The sequence below is a fragment of the Hydra vulgaris genome, chromosome 08, assembly GCF_038396675.1.
Source record: "Hydra vulgaris chromosome 08, alternate assembly HydraT2T_AEP".
In the NCBI taxonomy this organism is placed as follows: Eukaryota; Metazoa; Cnidaria; class Hydrozoa; order Anthoathecata; family Hydridae; genus Hydra; species Hydra vulgaris.
In genome coordinates this window covers 59,568,105-59,589,676 of record NC_088927.1, presented here as the reverse complement: position 1 = coordinate 59,589,676, position 21,572 = coordinate 59,568,105, and the positions used below count along the sequence as shown (strand labels likewise).

Genomic DNA, 21,572 nt, shown 5'->3' with positions numbered 1-21,572 from the left:
ATTTTATACATTAAACATCTCATTAAAAAAAAAAAAAAAGAAATCCATAGCAAAATAATCATTTACAACAGTTTCAAAAAAATAACTCGTCAATCAATTCTTTTTTATTCGTCCTTGAAATAAGATTTTCCGTATCCATAACCTTTATAATACGATCCACCATAACCTCCATACCCGCCTTATCCATACCCTTTATCTGAAAAAGTTAATTTAACATGTTGTTAACATTTTAGTGTTGTTTGTTAAATTGGAAAAATAAAAATATTTTAAACAAAGTTTACTGTATGAATTATATGTGGGATCTTCTTTCATAGCCGCTTTAGATTCGTCACTGTAGTAGTTTTTTCCATATCCGTACTCTTTGTTGTATAAGCCACCACCGTATCCACCGTAACCATATCCTTTGTCTTAAAGATTTTTAAAAGACACTCAGTGTATTATAAAACTTAAAAATAATAGTTGTTTTTTTTAAATTGCAAAATTACATTAAAAAATATTTTTAATATGGTTTACTGTATGAATTATAAGTTGGATCTTCTTTTACAGCATTTTTTAATTCGTCACTGTAGTAGTTGTTTCCGTATCCGTACCCTTTGTTGTATAATCCTCCACCGTATCCTCCGTATCCACCGTAGCCTTTGTCTAAAAGATTTAACGAACTCAAGTGTGTAAATGTAAATAAAAACTTCAAAATAATATATTTTTATTCAAAAATCTTTTTAACAAACAATTTAAACATAATTTACTGTATGAAGTATAACTGGGATCTTCTTTCGATGCCATTTTTGATTCGTCACTGTAGTAGTTGTTTCCATATCCATACCCTTTGTTGTATAATCTACCACCATATCCTCCGTATCCGCCATATCCATATCCCTTGTCTAAAAATTTAATAAATTTAAATTGTGTAAATGTAAGTTAAAATTTAAAAATTGTTTTTTTAATTAAAAATCTTTTTAAGGAATGTTTTAAATATGGTTTACTGTATGAGTTATAACTGGGATCTTCTTTCATAGCCGCATTTGTTTCGTCACTGTAGTAACTGTTTCCGTATCCATACCCTTTGTTGTATAATCTACCACCATATCCTCCGTATCCGCCATATCCATATCCCTTGTCTAAAAATTTAATAAATTTAAATTGTGTAAATGTAAGTTAAAATTTAAAAATTGTTTTTTTAATTAAAAGTATCTTTTTAAGGAATGTTTTAAATATGGTTTACTGTATGAGTTATAACTGGGATCTTCTTTCATAGCCGCATTTGTTTCGTCACTGTAGTAACTGTTTCCGTATCCATACCCTTTGTTGTATAATCTACCACCATATCCTCCGTATCCGCCATATCCATATCCCTTGTCTAAAAATTTAATAAATTTAAATTGTGTAAATGTAAGTTAAAATTTAAAAATTGTTTTTTTAATTAAAAGTATCTTTTTAACGAATGTTTTAAATATGGTTTACTGTATGAGTTATAACTGGGATCTTCTTTCATAGCCGCATTTGTTTCGTCACTGTAGTAACTGTTTCCGTATCCATACCCTTTGTTGTATAATCCACCACCGTATCCTTCGTATCCACCGTATCCATAGCCTTTAAACAAGTTAAGTAACGATAAAAGGTTTGTATAAACAATGTATTTTAAATAGAACTTATAACAAAATTATTAAAATTCCAAAAAAAAAAAAGACAATTTCAACGATAAATAGGAATTGAAGATTTAATGAAAACGAGGTTACAAACTTGTGTTTTAAAATTTCTTTGTTGCTTACAAATTCGGTTAGTCAAAATCGGGTTATTTATGGAGAAGAGCGCAGTTCAAAACTTATTTTTGATTAAAATTCGTACCGCACTCTACTACATAAATAATCGGTATACAACATTCTTATTACAAACTAATAAGTTATTAAATAATAAAATAGTTGTAATGTGGAACAAGTTCTGATTTAAAATTTTTATATTTACCGTTTCCTTTATTGTACGAACTTAGTATCTTTCCACTTCTTGCATAAATACAAAGGTTTAGGAAAACCACCATAAACAATATGTTTACTTTGTTCATGTTTCAAGTAAGGTTGAATAGGTTATACTTAAATAACACATTCTGGCACACTCAAAATATCGTCTATTTATGCGACATTACACTTCCTTGTAAGTGACGCAAATGAATAAACAAATTTGGAACTGAAATACAAAATCTTATTTACGGTATTTTTATTACTTGTTGTGGGTGTTTGTTGCTTTTTCATTGAATTTTTTCAGAAAGTGTTCAATTTTTTAATGCACAAGAATAAAGTTAATTACCGTTAATTGAGTAGTTTAAACTTAATACATATCTTTTAGTTTTTCTTTTAATTTAATAAAGATTGTAAGAAAAACAACACTAGCCGAAACTTATTAATGTATTATATAAGTATTGAAGATTATATAAAGATATTTCTATATTTTGTTTGCTTAATAAATGAATAACGTTTTAAGTTTTTTTGCCTTACATCTTGCACTACTACTATTTCCTTTACCGTTATAATATCTTTTTTCAAAACACTATTTCCTTTTCTTGTATAATAAATGTCCCACACGAGTATAATAAGAAAATAAGCTAATTATTTATGCATTTTATATAAATATAAAGGATCTCCGAGTCCTTATGTCGTATAACATGCAAGGTATAATATTTTTAAAAAACACTTGATGTACAAGTAAATGTACTTTGTTTCCGTAAAGCTTCGGCCGAGGAAGATAAGCCATAATAGCCTGTTTAAATTTAAATTGAGATGTATAAGTTTGTTATAAATTACAGAGAGAACTACCTGTAGGATTGTACATTTTAGGACGAATATCTTATAACTTTGATTTGGAAATTAAGAAGTCGGTTTTAAAAGTCACTAAGCTCGTTTTTTTTTAACACAAAATATTAGATATGTTTTACGTTAAATACTTTTTTTCCTAAAAACGATTTATCTTTTTGTGTGCTAAATTAATTGTAATAAAATTGGTAATGTCCTAGATGAATATCTACATCTGAGTGTTTAATAAACAGACGCAAATAGATTCCAACCATTCGTTTTTGAAAAGAATAAAACTTATAATCATTGGATACAATTCCATATTAGTCTAAATAGGATAAACGATCTATTAAATGGCCGTAGACGCTATTTTAACCAGGAAAATTTTCATAACATTTTAATTACTTGATAAAATGCTACAGATATTTTTACAGGCGGTAAAACAGAGTCTAATCTATTATTTTATATTCTTTTTTTATCAACTTAAGTGATCAAATTCGATGAAAAATTACTTTATAATGCGATTAATTTTATGTCCGTAGAAATGTATTTTTGGCTTTAAAAAATCTATTTTTTGGTCGTAAACGGACCGAATTATTATTTTAAATTACAGCCTTGGCGTTTTAAAAAACAATGCATTCAGTGCGTCACGTCTTCTAAACGCGTCAGTATTTCAAATATTTATTTACAAACTGTAAATGAGATTGAATATTTTAAGGAAGATAAAATCTTGTTGGTACAATCACAATACAAAAAAAAAATCTTGATGTTACAGAGGCAAACACAGTGTGTTCAACAAGGCTTCCAGTAATAACCATTACTTTTCATGGTATAAAAACAAGGTTATTCTTTTTTCTTTATCAATATATTTCATCAATAATAGCTGTGTATTCAACTCATAGCATTCTCAACTACAGGTCTATTCATTGCGCAACCGGATTTTATTGTGGGGGCCTATTTTTAAGGCAAAAAAAATGTAACATTAATAAACTGAATTTTAAAAAACTAATAAGTTTTATGAATTCTCTCTCTGTATAACCTAATACTTTTTTGCAAATAGAATATTATAAAGATACTAGTGTCTCCAATTACAGGCCTATCTCCATACTATCATGCTTTTCAAAGTTATTAGAACACATTATGTATAAAAGATTGTATTACTTTTTAGATGTAAACAATATTCTCTATAGTAAGCAATTTGGGTTTAAAAAGAGCCACTCTACTGATCAGGCTATTGTTCATCTTGTTCATGATATTTTTAAATCATTTGATGAAAATAAATATACATTAGGTGTATTTATTGATCTCAGTAAGGCTTTTGACACTGTCGATCATTACATTTTATTAACAAAATTAGAAAACTATGGTATTAAACATACAAATATTGCGTGGTTTAAAAGCTATTTGTCAAATAGAAAACAATACATTTCTTATAATGAAGGTAAAACAACCAATATGAACATAACATGTGGGGTTCCTCAGGGATCTATATTAGGGCCACTCCTATTTCTCATTTTTATTAATGATTTAAGCAAAGCTTGTACCGAACTAGATACAATATTATTTGCAGATGACACAAATCTATTTTATGCACATAATGATATAAATATTCTGTTTAAGTCAGTAAACAAAGAGCTATTAAATCTTACTGAATGGTTTAATGCAAACAAATTATCGTTAAATGTAACCAAAACAAAATATACTTTTTTCCATCGTTTTCATGACCGAGATAAAATTCCATTGAAACTTCCAAAACTTTGTATTGCCAATCAGGACATAAAAAGAGAAACCACTTTAAAATTTCTCGGCGTGCTTCTTGATGAAAATGTGACGTGGAGAGATCACATACAATATCTCGAAAATACAATCTCAAGGAACATAGGCCTGCTATGCAGAGCTAAGCCTTTTTTAAATCCAACTTGCTTAAAGCTTTTATATTTCTCGTTCATTCATTGCCATCTTAATTATGCAAATATTGCTTGGTGCAGTACAAATAAAAATAAAATAAAAAAACTATTTAATAAACAAAAGCATGCAATCAGAATCATTTCCAATGTGGGCCGTTATACACACTCCCAAGCATTATTTGTTAATTTAAATATAATGAATGTTTATCAATTAAATGTCTATCAAGTTCTTATATTTATGTTCAAAATTAATAAAAATATATCTCCTAAAATTTTTTACCCATTATTCAAAATAAATCAGAATAGATATCTCACCAGATTTTCAAATAACAGTTATATCCAACCCAAAAGTTATTTTGCGGCGACCGAATTTTCAATTTCTACTAGAGGGCCGAAATTATGGAATAAAATATTAACTAATGAACTTAAAACAATTTCTATGCTAAATGAGTTTAAGAATAAATTAAAGCAAAAACTACAGATGATCGACGTAGCGCTCAGCTTTTTCTGAAGTTTTAATGAGGCTTGAAAAAAAAAAAAAAAATATATATATATATATATATATAAAATTATGGTTTATAAGAATTATTCACATATTTAAAGGTATATGCTGGTGTAAAAGGAAAGCTTCAGGATTATGCGTATTTGCTTGCTTGCTTATTAGTAATATAGTTTCTTTGTACAAATTCCTTTTTTTCTTTTTTTAAAATTTTTCTTAACCAACACAAAAACAAAAAGTTAAAGTAGGACTTTAGGACCGATGATTTTTATTCTATAAAGTCTTTATAAAAATGTTTTATATTATATAGTGTTACGTTTTTAAATTTTTGTTGTCTTATATTTACGGTATAGACTAAGGGGCTTGGTGATAAGACCAATTATGTCTTCTTCTTGCCCCTGCTATTTGTATTTATATTATGCTTTACGACTTTAATAAATTTATATGGCAAAAAAAAAAAAAAAAAAAAAAAAAAAAAAAAAAAAAAACAAAGATGCCACAAATATTTGGTGACTATTCGGTATTCAGTCTACTTGGCTACTTTTTTTTATTATTTGGTATTTGGCCGAATGTCTTAAACTATTTGACCGATAACCGAAAACTAGATACGGGTAAGAAAAATGAAAAAAAAAGATTACATATAAATATATTATTTTTTCTTTTTTTTTCAACAAATAGTTAACATAGTTATTATTTAAAATCTAAAGGTGGTAACTTATGATAATTTATGATAAAAACATTTTCGTTGTTTGATGATAACAAATGATTGTGTTTTTCTTCATAAGTTATATTATATCCTTCCAAAAGTAGCTTTTCACTATGTACAATGCCTCCGGAAAATAATAATGAAATTTAGGCAGGTTTTGTTAGAATAATATTTTGCGTTTGCTGACCATTACTTGTAAGGGTTTGCTGTCCAATACCAAGCGAACACTTTCATGTAAAAACCAAATTCATTTGCAACTTTTCTTTTCCATCTTTTCATATGTGCATATTTTCTGTAGAGAATGGCTTGATTGTTTTCATTTATATTCCTTTTTCTTACAAAGTGGAGATGAATCATTATCGATGCTACTTGACACCGTTGATGGTTTATCGGTGTCAGGCAGATTTGCACTGAGAAGGATTATACTTTCACCGAGGAAGATTGTGATATGTGTAATACATCACAATCTTTGTCAGAGCATTTTAGTTTTTATTTTATTTTGTTCGTTGTGTTATAAATAATTTCAGGAAATTAGTTTCAGATCGTGTATTAATAAAAAAAGCAACTGTATATTTAGAGACGATTTTACTGAAGGTACTGATATTACTGTTTCCTCCTTCCCTCCCTACTGATTTTCAAGTTACAGTCTGTTATTTTAGGAATTTAGTCAGCCAGTCAGGTATTTGACACAATTTCATTTCGGTAAATTTTTATTTTGAGGAGCTATTTTTTTTTGTAGAATCGCCTCTGTGTTTAATTGTCATTCCGAAGTTAAATGATTATTTATAAAAAGTTTAGAGTTCTTTGCGTTATATCTATATATAGCAACTACTGAAATTACCTTATTAATGCAAGATATACCAGAGCTGGTTATTTTTGTAATCTTTTTTGACGGTTTGAAGAGCATCATACTTTTATACGTAATTATAGTTAAAACAACTTGATGTAACTGTAAACAAATAATGCGTGCTGTCACATGACGTCACAAATGAATCAAAAATGCCAACAGCTTAATTATTATATACATTTTAACGAAGCAAGTTGGAATCCTCAAAATAACTAAGTATCACTGAATATTCGGTAATTCGTCCGAGCGTCTAGCCGAGTTTTCGGTTTACGGCAAAATCACTATTCGTGGCATCTCTAGAATAATCGCAAAGTAACGAACCAAGCAAATAAAGTGCATTAAAATATTTTTTTAATTCAAATTTTACACATTTACATAAATATTTATTTCACATATATTTTCTTTACCATTTTAAATGCAATTCTTAAAAAAACTACTTAGAGATTTTCTGCAGACACGATTTTTAACTATTTGAAAAATTATTTTATAGGTTTCTATTTCCTTAGTAATAAAAAGCAAAGAGTTTTCTATTGCTAAGGTGAGTTTGTACCAGTGGAGTATCTCAGGGTTCAGTTTTTGGCCCAATACTATTTGTAATTAATATAAATGACTTAAATATTATTATGCTAAATGAATTAGAATTATTTGTAGATGATACTAAAATCATGTCAGCAATTACCAATCAAAGTAACATTAATGCTCTTCAAGAAGACTTGAATAAGTTGTTAGACTGATCAAATAAGTGGTTGATAAAGTTCAATGGAGATCGGTGCAATGTTATGCATATTTTATAAATTGAATATTTAATTTAACTACAAATTAAAAGATATTAGATTTCATACAAGACAGATATTGAAAGAGATTTAGGTGTTATAAAATCAAATGACCTCAATTGGGAAAATCGTATTATCAGTGCGAATAACGATAATCGAGTGCTTGGTTTTATAAAACAAACATTTAATTATCTTGATGTTGCTATATTAAAGTTGTTTTACAAGTCAACTATTAGGTTACAGCTTGAATATGCAGCATCAGTACGGAGCCCATATTGTATTAAAGATATTAATAGGTTGGAAAATTACTACCTAGATAGACGTGAATTGAAACACAAGGCATCTGTTATGAAGAAAGGAGAAAAATATTAAGTTTACCAACGATACAAGAAAAGAGAAGAAGGGGTGACTCGATAGAAATGTTTAAAATATCAAATTCAACTAAATATATTAGGTTTTAGAAGTCTTTGAGATTTTTTAGTCACATGTTCAGAAATTTTCACAATAAAAAACTTTATCAATAATTTACTAAAGTAATATGCAGGTTTTACTATTTAAATAATGTGGTAGACGATTGGAGTTTTATATCAAAAGATGAAATCGATTCTATAAATAAAAATACATTTAAAAATAGAATAGACAAAATTCTGAACTTTTAATACAAAAATATATTTATAAACTATTTTTATTAAAAAAATCTTACATTTTGGGGCTGTTCTAGAAACAATATATATGTTATATTAAATTGTTTGTTCAGCAGTTTTATAATATATATATATATATATATATATATATAGATTAGATTTTAAAACTTTTATTGACTAAAACTTTTTCTGAATATAGAATTATTGAATTTTTTTGGCTAGACAAACAAACGATAAAGATCATTTAACATGTTACTTTAGACTTTATATCTTAATTGAGACATTTTGTTGTCATAAGCAGGGGTTATTAAGTTCTTATTAATCACAATGAAATTTAACATTTTCATATAAAAGTATATATATTTCAGCCAAATACAAGATCTAGAAGTCGATTTACCTGCTGAAAAGATAGTCAACCATATCAATAAATTATGGTCAGAAAATACAGAGGGAAGTAAGAGCTTCAAAGTCTGATCTTAAAAATTCATAAATTATAAGTAAAAACAATACTTGTTGGGGAGAGTGGGGTAATGGTGAATGCAGGGTAACTCTGAACATGGTCAAAACAGCATTGTAGAAAAATAAATTTGACAATTTCTTTTTACCTGCTGAGAAGAGATCCTATGCTCAGTTCCAGACGTGCAGTAGTGTAATGAAGCTGCGGATGTTGTTTACTATAATTTGATTTTAACAATTTTCAAAAATTGCTTTTGAGGGTTTGTGACTGAATAGTTAAACTAATTGATAAGCAACAAATATGATCAATTTTGTATAACTGGTGTCTTTAATTTGCATTCCCGCTTAGGTGTTTGCCAATACCCTACTCTCCCCAATATTTTTCTGCCGTTAAAATTAAAAAATCGAAAACAACATGCGACTTTAAAAAGCATATACTTTAGTCTTTTTAGAAATGCTTTCATGAAAAATAAAATTATGGAAATAATAAAAGGAAGAAAAAATTAACTTTTTCCGTTTTAAACTTCATCTGGATAAAATCTAATCACTGAGAAAAAGTATTTTTTGTAAAATTTATAGATACAGCTAATTAGTAGACCGTTTACCTTATCAATAAAACATTCTATTTTGTACGGATATTCATTTTGAAAAGAAATGTTTATTTATTGGTGATAATCACTGAGTTGTTTCAAATAATATGTAGTAATATTCGAGAATAAAATATTTTTTTCATTACTTGAGTTGAGCAATAAAAGCGTAGATTTTATCATATTTAAGGTATAACCATACACACTTATAGATCTATTTTTTCGGAAGCTTTTAATAATAAAGCGTTTATTTTCTAATGCTTTTTCATTTGATAAGCATTATGACTATAAACTGAATAATAAAAAAACAGCATACCTTTATCATTATATAAACAACTCATGGTCTGTGTAGTATATTTAATCAAATCTATTGATAGTATTGTAAAATACCACAAGTTCCAACGTGTATACATTTTGCTAAGTCTATCCTTATATGAAACACTTGGTTTATGTAAAGTTATATATTTTTTATTTTTGTTACCTGACATACAAAAGTAAACAACATATACTATTATAAAGCAGTCGGCAGTTTTTAAGGATTCCTACCCCTCCCCCATTTATTTTATTCCTAGAATCGCCCTTTGGTAGTCATTGGTTTGTTTAATCGCCAATCCCCGTATTGGACTCTTTTAAAGTCGTATTTCATAATTAAATAAATAAAATTATAACAATTATTTTTTAGTTTGTTCAAAAAACTATTTTTCTAAGAGTATTTGTTGCTGAGTGTTAAATTAAAGATATCTTTTAGACTAAGGATACGAAAAAATGAAACAGTTTTTCTACATATTAAGAAAACATAAAATTTAACAACTGCTGAGTTCAAATATGTTTAAAATTTTCATTTCAATAAAATAAGGTTTACAATGAGAAAAACGATTAGAAAGCTAATTATGCAAATTGCTCGTTTCTGACGGCGATAAAGACAGTTTAATTTACTTTTTCAGTACTTAACCAGGCAATATTAGCATAGTTTATTTTGCTGCGAGTAAATCAAAAAAAATAGTTTTCCTAATTTTTTCTTTTTGAGATAAGTTTGAGCTTTGTATAAAACTCCAATGTTTTTAGAGACTTTAATGCATACATAATTAATGTGTTGGTTCCAGATAAAGTTCTCATCGAGATAAACACCTGAATATTTAGTGACGAAATCTCTTTTTATCTCAAATTTATCAATATTGATTTGAAGCAAATTTAAGAGTAAAACTACTTTTACCTAATGAATTTTATTCAGTCAGAGATCATTAGTTTCCTCAGTATTTAGTGTTAAAGTATTGGATTTTAGCTAGTGGGATAAATATTAAAGTTCTTCATTTAATATCACTCTTATGGAAGAATAAATTAGCACCATCTACATACATGATGCTTTATTTAGATTAAGAAATAGCGTGGTCCAACAAACCTTGTAAGACTCCACAAGTTATATTTAAGCGATTGATAATTGTCATTACTAATAAACAAATTGTTTTTTATTTGATTAGTAACTTCTAAATCACCTTAACACTAGTTAATTTCATAGTATTTTATCTGTTTAATTAAAGTGTGACAATTAACCGTATAAAATGCCTTTAATAGATTGATAAAAAAAATACCTAATGTATATTTTGATTGTTCAAAAGATTTTGAAATATATTTTTCTACCTATCTATATTTATTATTTAATTTTATAAAATACGTTTATTTTGAAGTCAAACATTAGTCAATAGAAAAATTGTCTTAGGAAATATATCTTTTGTTGGTTGTAAATCTCTTCATCTTACTCTCTACTCTAAAGACGTGCATAAACATGTTTTAGAAATATTTTCAGATACATTATTTACTACAAAAAAGAAAAAAGATCTTCCTATGTCAGCAATGGATTGTATAATGACTGAGATACGTAAAGATTTGGGTCGTGAAGGTAACAGTAATGTACGTGAACTTAATTTTGCATCTAAATATTAATACGCTAATGAATAGTGCGCATAGCTACGCCTAATGTTCGTATTGTTAATTACGATTCTGTATTCTGTAAAATACACTATTTCTTAATTTTTAAGTAGTTTCTAGATTTTTTTAAGCGCGATTACATGTTCCATTCGGTCTTTCGAGTAAGTTCAGTAAGCAAATTAGAGTTGATATACTTTTATTTTCAAGAAGAATTGATATTTTCATTGTTTATAAAAATTTTAAATAAAAATTTAAATAATCGTTTGTTTGTTGTTGGTTTTTATTTTTCTAATTTTTATAGCCTGTTTTCATTTTTTAGAAGAAGTTAGAACTAAAATGACTGGTAAAATAGTTTTTTTAGTACAATGTTTCTTTTTTAGTAAACTGTTTCAGTTTTGTCGATAGTCTTTTTAGAACATTTTAAGCAAGTATTGTTTTATTTTCTAGAGCAGTTAAGAGGAACTGATGACTTTTTTAGTAAGTTCAATTCATTTTCTTATTTATAGATTAAGATTATTTTTTGTAGAAAGAATAATAAGAATTAAATTTTATTTATGTATTTAATATGAAAAGTTAAATAAAATAAGACTGTTGTCTGTGGCCATGTAAGTTTATATACATAAGTTTGCGTTTATTTCAATCTATTTTATATTTCTCTATATCTATATGTATATTTAATATTCTTAAGAAAAATAATAAGGAATAGAAAAATTAAAAAAAAATTCTTCTAGAATTTGTCAAAAGAATGCTGTGTTATGCTTCATTTAAAGGTATCTGAATATGTATTTATAAGAAATTTAATTTTGTTCTTAAATGGTTTCATCTTTTTTAATACAATGTTGTGAATTGCAGTCTGCATTCTTTGTTACATTAAAAATAATTGATGCTAATAAACGTTGTTTTATAATTGTTAAAGGTTTGCATATATGTTTATATTATACTCAAAGTTAAAAAGTTTTTGATAAATACGTGTATGTGATGATATATGTGATATAGATGTTTTATAAATGTATTTTTATAATAGTACGAAATGTATTTTATCTAATGTGTACATGATTGTTAAATGAGATGTTTTTATATGTTAAAAAGCATTATAAAAAATATTGTGTAAAATAGTCAGTATAACTATAAAATACAATACATTTGAGATATAGATCTAGAGCAAAATTTGTCAACCTTACCAGTCAAGCGGTGTTACTGCTTTAGGTTTAAGTGTTGTCTAGCCTTCAATATAACTATTCTGAAAATGCATAACATTATCTTTGATAACTTTTTGCGTAATGTTGTTACCTTTGGCTTATCTTTATGTTAGTGTCTGTTGTTAAAAATGATTATTAGGTAGTTTCATTACTAGAACTCACTGCTTTTGTTTCTTAATATAAATAGCACAGTGAATATTATTATTGCGCATAGTTACGCCTATTGTTCGATATTAGTTACGGTTTTGTATTCTGTAAAATACACTATTTCTTAGTTTTTAAGTAGTTTCCAGACTTTTCTTTACCAAGTATTTTCCTAAAGAAGTCACGACCTTTCATGGTACGAGATAGATAATGTTTAGTAGCTTGAAGTGATAGGTAATGTAAAATCTTTTTAAAATTTTATTAAGTAATTAATTTATTGAAATCTTTTTTTTAAATTGTACTTTTAAATTTAAAGCTTCGTGTTATAGATGTTAAAAATATAGATTAATATAATTCTTAGATGGGGTCTAGCGTTAGAAGATATATATGGGTAGTTTCATGCTTTCACATGCTTTTAATAATTGGGATAAAAACCATGACAACATTTTATTAAAAATAAAATTTATCTATAGTATTGTTAAAAGCTTTGCTCTTTGAAAAAAATGTTTCTGGCTTTTCAATAAATGTACAATAATTTCTCTTACATGAACGAATTGTGGTTTAGGATATAATTGTGTTATTACATGTTTGTTTTTCTATATTTAATATAGCAATAATCATTTTCATACATTTTTATTTAAGTCTAATAGTTTATAATTTATTAAGATTTAGATTATTAGAAAATTCATGTTTACAGAGTTGTTATTAATTATAATCAAGTTGTTGTACCAAGGAAATTGTAGAGGTTTATTTATAAAATATGCTATATATATATTATAAATAAAATTTTGGTTTTCATATGTTTTCATTAATAAATAGTTCAGTATACATATACATATATATATATATATATATATATATATATATATATATATATATATATATATATATATATATATATATATATATATATATATATATATCCTTGGAGTCGCGGCAGCGTCATAGTGTGTGTGTTGGAGGGGGGGGGGGGATTTACAAACCCGCGTTAATAACCTGTTTTGTATTGTACATAACGCATTTATAAGTTTTATTATGCGTTTTGTTCAATGTTTTCTCTAAACATATGAACTATGACACTGTCGTGACTCCAAGGATATATATGTATGTATGTGTGTGTGTATATATATATATATGTATATATATATATATATATATATATATATATATATATATATATATATATATATATATATATGTATATATATATATGTATATGTATATATATATATATATATATATATATATATATATGTATATATATATATATATATATATGTATATATATATATATATATATATATGTATATATATATGTATATATATATATATATATATATATATATATATATATATATATATATATATATATATATATATATATATATATATATATATATATATATATATATATATATATGTATATATATTAGTAGAAACACTTTACTTTTTCTAATAAAAAAGGATATTTGTTTGTTTCTAAATTTTTTTATTAGAAACAAAATAAATTTAAACATTTTTTAAGTCTTTGCTAATATGGTTGCAGGTTTTTCTCAACTTTAATTAAATAAACTTTAGAAAAAGTAATACAGGTGGATTCGTTTTGATGATGGCAAATTAATTTTATTTTACATTTATTTGGTTTCTTTGTTTTATAATTTTTCGAGTAAGAATTTTTTAGTTATTTATTTTTATTTTATTGTTAACTTTAGAGTATTAACAAAAAAAAAAAAAAATTAGTGTTGATTGGATAAATATGTTTAATGAAAATGATGACGTTGAAATGGATGATAGGCTAGATGAAGTTATGTATTTACAAGATGATGAAAGTGCTATAAGGCGTGTTGAAAGTAATCATAGACGAAATGAAAGAAATAGACTTAGGCAAGATGAAATTATAAATGATTATTGTTTTAATATTAAACATTTAATTTTTTTTATAAAAAAATATAGAAAATGCAACCAGTTTTTGTTATTTTGCCTACTGTTATAACTGCTTTTAAATAGTTATTAGTGTTATAATTCATAGCCAAATGTGTAGAGTTAGGTCGTTAAACTAGCCAAGCAAGTGTGTGTAGAGCTAGGCCGTTAAACTAGCCAAGCAAGTGTTGTGTCTTGCAGTGTATGTAGAGCTAGGCCGTTAAACTAGCCAAACAAGTGTCATGACTTGCAGTGTGTGTAGAACTAGACTGTTATGTTAGCCGGCTATTCTTTATAACTGAAAATCTATCTAAAAAGAAAAAAAAATAATAGCGATCAGCAAGATTACAAACTTTGCCAGCCAAGAGCTTTAGTTAGCAGAGCAGTGAGACAGCATTTAGTGCCAAAAGGTGTTTGGATCGTCCATAAGTTACGTAACGCAAACTTATACAATAAAACAAAAAAGTTCAAAAGTTTTCCCTCGCAGAGTTTTAATATTTAGATAAATTAGCGCATTAAGTTTAATGAAAACTGACGCGTAAAAGAGCTAAATATCTCCAACTTCTGTTTTTAGATATATTTTGCGTTGCGTAATTTATGGACGATCCGTTACTGTTATATTTAATGTCTGTTGTCTAGCCTTTTATAGCTATATATATATATATATATATATATAAAACACATATCTGTTAACATTTTGTGTAATTTCATCTTACAAATACCTTAAGCTATTTGCTATTGCTTTGCGTAATTGTTGCGATGCAGTTGTTGTAATGTTTTATGTTGATAGACAGCTTAGCTTACCTTCCCGTGGTGTCTATCGTTAAAAATGATTACAGGTAGTTTCTCTAACTGCTTTTAATTATTCACTAAAAGCCAATATAGCATTTGGTATTACAATAGTACAATTGTTTATATCTCTCATTTTTTTTATCTTTAGTGTTATTAATATTTTTGCTCTTTGAATGAGATTAAACGAGTTGAATGAGATTAAACGAGTTGGCTTTTCATTAAAGATAAAGATATTGGTTTCAAAAATGAACACCATAGCCAAAGTGCTCACAAAATTAAGTAATTTTTAAGAATCTTTCTATTTTTTTTTTACTTATTTTTCTATAACTTCCTACGAGCATGGAATCACGTAGCTTTTTTAATGTTTAATCGTCGTCCCTATCTATAATAAATATTTTAAAAGTGAACACAATTTTAAATATTTAATTTTTACAACTGTTTTATATGGTTTTAACATTTCTTTTATAGCCTTTTCAGCTCATTAGGCCGGGTGAATAAAAAAAAGCAATTGCTTTTATTTAACGCTTGTAGACTAATTGCTCACCGATATTTATCGATTTTGCTCAAATTTGTATTAACGTAAAGCGTAACAATTACTTCAAAAATGTCGAGTAAAAGCAATTGCTTTTTTTTATCAACCTGACTTATAAAAAAAAATAATAAAAAGTTTTAAATAAAACTAATAATTTTAACGCAAAGTTAAGACAAAACGCAAGGCAAAATATATTCCGGATATTTTTCGCGAAATATTTTCTGCATTAGTATAAATTTGGATTGGATGAATGCTGAAATAAATATATGTTAATATACGTTAATATAAAGTAAATCGACATATTTGTTTACCGAAATTTTTTATTTTTATTATTATTTTGATTTCTGCCGGATTATTAAAAAAAAAGATAGCTTAAGTAATAAGCTTTAATATTATAGGAGCAGTATACAGGGATTAGTCTTATCCGGAATTGCGGATATATTTTTCAACTTATAGTTTTTCCGGATATCCAAAACAATTTCTTTCCATACAAGTTTACAAGTTATATATTAATAAGTTATATTAAGATACAAATTAAGGTATAATTTTTGTGAATATTTATTTTTTAGGCTTCACTCATCACTCTTAGCAAAATAAAGAAAAGTTAAAAAAAAATTAGAAACTACTCAGCTAAAAGCAAAATTAAGAGGAAGGAAAGGAAAAATATATTCCGGATATTTTACCTAAACAATTTTTAGCAATTTTAAAATAAGGCTTCGATGATCTATGCATATAATTCAAGTCATATATTAACAAAACGATTTTGTTGTGATTTGCGCATTTAATGTCCGAACGTTGCGAAATAAATGGTTAACTGTATCTTTAATGAAGCTTACAGTTTTGTTTAACTAAGAAGCCAAGAAAAATAAAAGTAAGTACAACTAAAAAAGTTTTAAAAAATTTATATTTCATTAGAGAAAACAAATTAAATTAATATTAATAATTTGTTAACTTCAAACCCGTATTACGGGTTGCCTACTGCTAGTATATTTATAATACTTATATATTTATAAATTATTTTAGTACTTTTTGCTAGGTTTCAAACGTAATGCCTAAAAAAGTATTAAGAACAAATCTTTTCAGTTAAATCAATTTCATGAAGCAGTTTCATGCAGTTTTCAACAAATATACAACAATGAAAACTGCAAGGTTTTAGATATAATTCAGAAAGATATTGCATTTGTTCCTGAACCGTGGGAACTAATAAAAGAAATATGTGCACACATAAAACTTAATCACAACAATTTGTTTATAAGAGTTGGTATTGATGATGGTCAAGGTTCACTGAAAGTCATTATGAACATCTTCAACCCAGAAGAGCTAAAATCAGAGAAAAGAAACATAAAAATTATAGGGGTTAATACAGTTCTTATTTTCGGTCTTGAACCCAGAGTAGAAGGAAGTAACTATAACTTGGAGAGGCTTATTTAGTTTCTAAAGCTGAATGAGCTAAAATACACAGTAGCAGCTGACCTGAAGCTCATTGATTGTTTACTAAGCATTTATGTAAGGTAAACACTTTGTGTAATTGCATGTTACTTTGGGTAATTGCATGATAATTTATAAAAAAGGATTGCTTTTTATTATTTTATCAGTATTTAGCTTAACATTTATAGTCTTATTTAATACCAACACTTGAAAGGCACACAAGGTAAAGCGTGCTTGCTGTACTATAAAAATGTTGTTCGCCCATGCCTAATTGAGGAGTCTGTGAAACTCATGTTATTGATATAGTTCCACATTCTGAATTACATTTGTTTGAACATATTTTTACACAAATAACAGATGCTTTAATGGCTGAAGACTTTAAAGTATCTGTTATTTTTGTCCCTCGTTACAGTTTTACAAGATTAGTAAAACTGTTACGAGGCATGGTTACAGTTTTACTAATTTATGGAAATTCAAAAAGGGTATGTAATTAATAAATTTCTTTAAACTTGTTCATTTTAGCATGAAAAGGATATTTTATAAGAGAGATATTCAAAAATTTGCCTCAGAAATGTTGAACTAATACACGACACATAAAGATTACCTTAGATATTTAAGACAAGTCAGATTCAGCATTTTTTGGTGTTTGAGAAAGCTAACTTCTAGAAATAAGGTAAAACTCCAAACTTTAAAATTTTATGTCAAATAAAGATGTTTTGCAAACTTGTGGGATGTTTGGAGCCTGGAAACAAAACAAAAAAATAATTTTGCCCCCTGCCCCAAACGTGGGAACAATGAGTTAACAAACTTTTTTTTTCTATTTTTAACTAAATTCATTTTCAATAAGAAATTTCATATTTGGTGCAATAATTTCTTTGCGTACAAAAATGACGAGCATTTAAAGTTTTAACTCCCCTCAATTCGAGGGGGTTACAAACATATTTCTAGAACGCTGAAAAATTTTTACATAAAATTTGAAATTTTTAAATTAATACTATTTTAGTCAAAATTAGTAAAAAAAAAAAAAAATTTATGAGCTTGTTGCTCTCACCTTCAGAGCAGAAGGAAAAATTCACAGGACTTTTTTGTTTCCAGGCTCCAATCATTCCGATATTTTTACAAAACTTTCTTATTTTGACACAAGTATAAACATACAAATGTTTGGAGTTTACTCTATGTTTTGAAGTTAGTATCTAAAACACCAAAAAAGGCTGGATCTGCCACTGAGTTAAAATTTCTTCTGCAAAGTGATTTAAAGTGAAAGTATTGAAGATTACCCAAATACTAAAAGTATTTAAAGAGATTACCCAAGTACGGAAAGTATTTAAAGACTACCCAAATACTGAAAGTATTTAAAAAAGCCTATAAATCCCCAAAAAGAACGCTTTTTATTTTGTTTTCAATGAAGTATATCTCATGCACACCCAAAGTATTGTTATCTTTTGAAACATCTTGAGTACCTTTTAGGTCAACCTAAAACCCCTAAATCGAAGCAGTCCAGTAAGATTATTTTTTAGAAATTAAATACTTTTGAAGTGTTTTCATTTCTAATAACTAAAAGTTTTTATATGCTTTTTAATTTCTTAATACAAAATAAAAATTTAAAAAATTTGTAAAAAAACAGTTGTTTTAAATATTTATGAAAAGATTTCTCTCATTTTTTTCTTCCATCTTATGCTTTAATTCTAATAAAAACATGTAGGAAATACATATTCCGTTGGTTGTTTATCTCACGTATATACCATTTAATATTTTAATCATTTATGATTGATCAAATAAAAAATAAAAAAAGTCCATTAATTAAATATTTGATTCACTTTACAAGCAATTTTTATGTTTGCTGCATAAAATCGTTTTTAACAATAAAAGTTAAAAATGCATCCTGTTTGAAAAAAATGCATCCTGTTTGAAAAGAGAATAGTCAAAATTTTATACATTAAACATCTCATTAAAAAAAAAAAAAAAAGAAATCCATAGCAAAATAATCATTTACAACAGTTTCAAAAAAATAACTCGTCAATCAATTCTTTTTTATTCGTCCTTGAAATAAGATTTTCCGTATCCATAACCTTTATAATACGATCCACCATAACCTCCATACCCGCCTTATCCATACCCTTTATCTGAAAAAGTTAATTTAACATGTTGTTAACATTTTAGTGTTGTTTGTTAAATTGGAAAAATAAAAATATTTTAAACAAAGTTTACTGTATGAATTATATGTGGGATCTTCTTTCATAGCCGCTTTAGATTCGTCACTGTAGTAGTTTTTTCCATATCCGTACTCTTTGTTGTATAAGCCACCACCGTATCCACCGTAACCATATCCTTTGTCTTAAAGATTTTTAAAAGACACTCAGTGTATTATAAAACTTAAAAATAATAGTTGTTTTTTTTAAATTGCAAAATTACATTAAAAAATATTTTTAATATGGTTTACTGTATGAATTATAAGTTGGATCTTCTTTTACAGCATTTTTTAATTCGTCACTGTAGTAGTTGTTTCCGTATCCGTACCCTTTGTTGTATAATCCTCCACCGTATCCTCCGTATCCACCGTAGCCTTTGTCTAAAAGATTTAACGAACTCAAGTGTGTAAATGTAAATAAAAACTTCAAAATAATATATTTTTATTCAAAAATCTTTTTAACAAACAATTTAAACATAATTTACTGTATGAAGTATAACTGGGATCTTCTTTCGATGCCATTTTTGATTCGTCACTGTAGTAGTTGTTTCCATATCCATACCCTTTGTTGTATAATCTACCACCATATCCTCCGTATCCGCCATATCCATATCCCTTGTCTAAAAATTTAATAAATTTAAATTGTGTAAATGTAAGTTAAAATTTAAAAATTGTTTTTTTAATTAAAAGTATCTTTTTAAGGAATGTTTTAAATATGGTTTACTGTATGAGTTATAACTGGGATCTTCTTTCATAGCCGCATTTGTTTCGTCACTGTAGTAACTGTTTCCGTATCCATACCCTTTGTTGTATAATCTACCACCATATCCTCCGTATCCGCCATATCCATATCCCTTGTCTAAAAATTTAATAAATTTAAATTGTGTAAATGTAAGTTAAAATTTAAAAATTGTTTTTTTAATTAAAAGTATCTTTTTAACGAATGTTTTAAATATGGTTTACTGTATGAGTTATAACTGGGATCTTCTTTCATAGCCGCATTTGTTTCGTCACTGTAGTAACTGTTTCCGTATCCATACCCTTTGTTGTATAATCCACCACCGTATCCTTCGTATCCACCGTATCCATAGCCTTTAAACAAGTTAAGTAACGATAAAAGGTTTGTATAAACAATGTATTTTAAATAGAACTTATAACAAAATTATTAAAATTCCAAAAAAAAAAAAGACAATTTCAACGATAAATAGGAATTGAAGATTTAATGAAAACGAGGTTACAAACTTGTGTTTTAAAATTTCTTTGTTGCTTACAAATTCGGTTAGTCAAAATCGGGTTATTTATGGAGAAGAGCGCAGTTCAAAACTTATTTTTGATTAAAATTCGTACCGCACTCTACTACATAAATAATCGGTATACAACATTCTTATTACAAACTAATAAGTTATTAAATAATAAAATAGTTGTAATGTGGAACAAGTTCTGATTTAAAATTTTTATATTTACCGTTTCCTTTATTGTACGAACTTAGTATCTTTCCACTTCTTGCATAAATACAAAGGTTTAGGAAAACCACCATAAACAATATGTTTACTTTGTTCATGTTTCAAGTAAGGTTGAATAGGTTATACTTAAATAACACATTCTGGCACACTCAAAATATCGTCTATTTATGCGACATTACACTTCCTTGTAAGTGACGCAAATGAATAAACAAATTTGGAACTGAAATACAAAATCTTATTTACGGTATTTTTATTACTTGTTGTGGGTGTTTGTTGCTTTTTCATTGAATTTTTTCAGAAAGTGTTCAATTTTTTAATGCACAAGAATAAAGTTAATTACCGTTAATTGAATAGTTTAAACTTAATACATATCTTTTAGTTTTTCTTTCATTTAATAAACATTGTAAGATAAACAACACTAGCCGAAACTTATTAATGTATTATATAAGTATTGAAGATTATATAAAGATATTTCTATATTTTGTTTGCTTAATAAATGAATAACGTTTTAAGTTTTATTGCCTTACATCTTGCACTACTACTATTTCCTTTACCGTTATAATATCTTTTTTCAAAACACTATTTCCTTTTCTTGTATAATAAATGTCCCACACGAGTATAATAAGAAAATAAGCTAATTATTTATGCATTTTATATAAATATAAAGGATCTCCGAGTCCTTATGTCGTATAACATGCAAGGTATAATATTTTTAAAAAACACTTGATGTACAAGTAAATGTACTTTGTTTCCGTAAAGCTTCGGCCGAGGAAGATAA

The 21,572-nt window shown here is 26.7% G+C and overlaps 2 protein-coding genes across 2 annotated transcripts; both read right to left on the bottom strand.

Moving 5' to 3' along the window:
• On the bottom strand, positions 1 to 2,192 carry LOC136084405 (uncharacterized). The gene is made up of 8 exons (XM_065804408.1): positions 1,963 to 2,192; positions 1,462 to 1,590; positions 1,223 to 1,357; positions 984 to 1,118; positions 747 to 881; positions 514 to 642; positions 282 to 407; positions 1 to 196 (listed from the first exon to the last, which is right to left on the bottom strand). Exons 1-8 carry the CDS (start codon positions 2,057 to 2,059, stop codon positions 180 to 182), a joined length of 903 nt encoding a protein of 300 aa, XP_065660480.1. The 5' UTR covers positions 2,060 to 2,192; the 3' UTR covers positions 1 to 179.
• Positions 2,193 to 19,094: 16,902 nt separating this feature from the next.
• LOC136084404 (shematrin-like protein 1) lies at positions 19,095 to 21,026 on the bottom strand. The gene is made up of 7 exons (XM_065804407.1): positions 20,796 to 21,026; positions 20,295 to 20,423; positions 20,056 to 20,190; positions 19,817 to 19,951; positions 19,584 to 19,712; positions 19,352 to 19,477; positions 19,095 to 19,266 (listed from the first exon to the last, which is right to left on the bottom strand). Exons 1-7 carry the CDS (start codon positions 20,890 to 20,892, stop codon positions 19,250 to 19,252), a joined length of 768 nt encoding a protein of 255 aa, XP_065660479.1. The 5' UTR covers positions 20,893 to 21,026; the 3' UTR covers positions 19,095 to 19,249.
• Positions 21,027 to 21,572: the final 546 nt, after the last annotated feature.